Below are 2,562 nucleotides of genomic sequence, written 5' to 3' on the forward strand. Positions count from 1 at the left end.
CCCTAATATTCTCACTCATCCTTAAACAAATAATTCACCTCATAATTTAATTAATCACATGCCACATCATATAATCAACAAGTTTGACTTTTCAAACTTCCAACGCACCCCTAAACTCGACTCGGTCAAAGAAACTCATGCAATAAATTCATTCAACAATTTATTCTCGTCTCCCACGTCATCAATAAAAATTAAGAAATTTTACGGCTCTAGAATTAGGGTTCGAAAAAGTGGGGTGTTACATTCTACCACTCTTAAAAGAAATTTCATCCTGAAATTTGGTACCTTAATGGGAAGAGTTCTGGGTACAGTTCCATCATCTTATCCTCGTTCACTGCCGCTGAGGTTGATCCTGGTTCACTATCGGTCCCGTTGGTGGCGCCCTCGGCTGCTGACGGAATTCTTGATTGTTTTGCCTCACCCCAGTTCCTACGTTCTTACTCGGACACTCCTTGGAGAAGTGACCGTTTCCCCCACAGTTGAAACACCGAGTCGGGTTCGGCAATCTACAGTCCCCAAAATGGTACTTGGCGCATACATCGCATTGGGGTGGCCTGGCCCGGGGGTCGCTCCTCGGATTGAACGAAGTCTGCCCTCCTCCGTACGGCGGTCGGTCCTGGGTGGGGCGGTATCGCTTGTTGTCGTAGTGGGTCCTACTTTCCTCCCATCTCCTCTTATCATGGTTAGGGCGTGGCGGGGGTAGTGCCAGCGTAGTGTTCCCCGCGCTCCTCTCCTTTGGCATCGCTGCCTCAACATCCAGTGCGAGGGCCATCGCCTCGGTGTACGTAAGTCTCCCACGGACAGCCAATGCCATCTTAATCTCATGTCTTAGGCCCTCACGAAACTTATCGGCCAGCTTCTCGTCACTATCCGTCTGTTCCAGCGCATAGCGAGTCATGTTACAGAGCGCGCGGTCGTATTCGGTCACGGACAGGCGTCCTTGAGTGAGGTTGTGAAACTCGGATGCCTTTGCCTTGCGGTAGCTCTTGGGTATGTACTTGTCATATACCTCGGTCTTGAAGTCCTCCCACGTCATTCCGTCCACACGATCATGGGGCATGGTCTTCAGCTTGGTATCCCACCAAAAGTCGGCGGACCCGGTCAGTTGATGCGTCACGCAAATCATCTTCTCCTCGTCGTTGCACACCAAAGTCTTGAAGATGCGTTCCAAAGCACGTACCCAAGTTTCAGCCTTCGCTGGTTCACCCATTCCGTCGAAGGTAGGAGGCTTTTGGTCTAAGAACAGCTTTACGACTTCCCTATCTACTCGTGGAGGTGGTGGTGGCGGTTGCGTCACGCTTTCTTCTTCCGAAGCCTGGGATGTGGGTTCCTCGTGCCTTACGTTGCGTCTAGGCGGCATTCTGATTCATTTTCACTCGAGTCGCTAGCGTACTTATTCAAACCCAAAAAAAATAGTGATGTGGTATATTTGAAAGAAAAGTTTAACTCCTTCTACAAGTAGGGTCCAGGGAAAGACCACACAATAGCAGTTGTAGGGAAAACAGTTGCGCAAGAGAAAGCATAATAAAGTTGCACCACAAGATGGAAAACACTTGGAAGGAAATAGAATGAACAAGTATATTCACGCAATAAGGATAGAAAAGAGTGAAGACGGCTCATTGCAAGATAATAAAATAAAAAGGTGCGAATTCCCCATAGAATCTCAAAATGTGGTCTCAAAGGGGTCTTAGTGCAACGAACGAAAAGGAGTAACGAAAATGCGAAAGTAAAATGGTAAGGTAGATAAAAGCTTTAGAAATCTCAAATTCCATACCAGACTGCCCGATCAAAATTTGCAAAATTTTCAGACAGCAGTTATTGATCAAACATGACAAGGCCTAAAACAATCAATCGCGTCAGAATTTAGAAATATAGACAAATGTCATGAAGTAGCACTAATAATGGTTCAATGGGTTTGTTGAGGGCAACTCAAAGTGATTGGAACTTTTTCAGAAAATCAACACGATCAAACCCGCTAACGAAGAAGAGAGCATCATAGCCTTAACTTGGTGTTGCAGAAAGAAAAATCACTGAGCTAAAAAGAATTTCGCTTCTGCAAGAAAGAACTGGAGGAATGAAGAGGTGAACAAAAATTCCAGGAAGAATATTCCATCTTTTGATGAAAAACAGGTCTGGAGATGTGATCATACTGAAGGTCATAACTACAAACAACTTTAGGAATGAAGCTTAATGACAGAAGCTCAAAAAATCAAATATCGTTCTTATGAATGACGAATTAAAGAATACTACTCAAGCAAGAGGTCCAAAGTTACAAGGGCAAGCAAAAATTTCAAGCCAAGTGAGTCATGACTCGATATTGGAAAAGAAATAAGGGACATCACTTGCAAATTGTGAGTCAACCAAGATGTTTAAATAGACAAGGGCTCACGGCTATTCAAAACGTCCCGAAAAGAACTTAGGATCCAAGTAAGTACTGTTGATTTAAAAATCGGTCATTCTAACTACGAAGGTCGCACTCCCTCGCACATATCTCTCGAGCCTGATCATGGTAACGTCGTTCTATGAAACCGTGGATTCCAAGTTGAGATTCATCGTATCGTC

At 44.7% G+C, this 2,562-nt stretch overlaps 1 protein-coding gene across 1 annotated transcript; it reads right to left on the minus strand.

Moving 5' to 3' along the window:
• Positions 1-331: 331 nt before the first annotated feature.
• LOC125198881 lies at positions 332-1,360 on the minus strand. The gene has a single exon (XM_048097131.1). The coding sequence runs from the start codon at positions 1,358-1,360 to the stop codon at positions 332-334; it is 1,029 nt and encodes a 342-aa protein (XP_047953088.1).
• Between the last annotated feature and the right edge of the window lie 1,202 nt (positions 1,361-2,562).

Source organism: Salvia hispanica, chromosome 1, assembly GCF_023119035.1.
Source record: "Salvia hispanica cultivar TCC Black 2014 chromosome 1, UniMelb_Shisp_WGS_1.0, whole genome shotgun sequence".
In the NCBI taxonomy this organism is placed as follows: Eukaryota; Viridiplantae; Streptophyta; class Magnoliopsida; order Lamiales; family Lamiaceae; genus Salvia; species Salvia hispanica.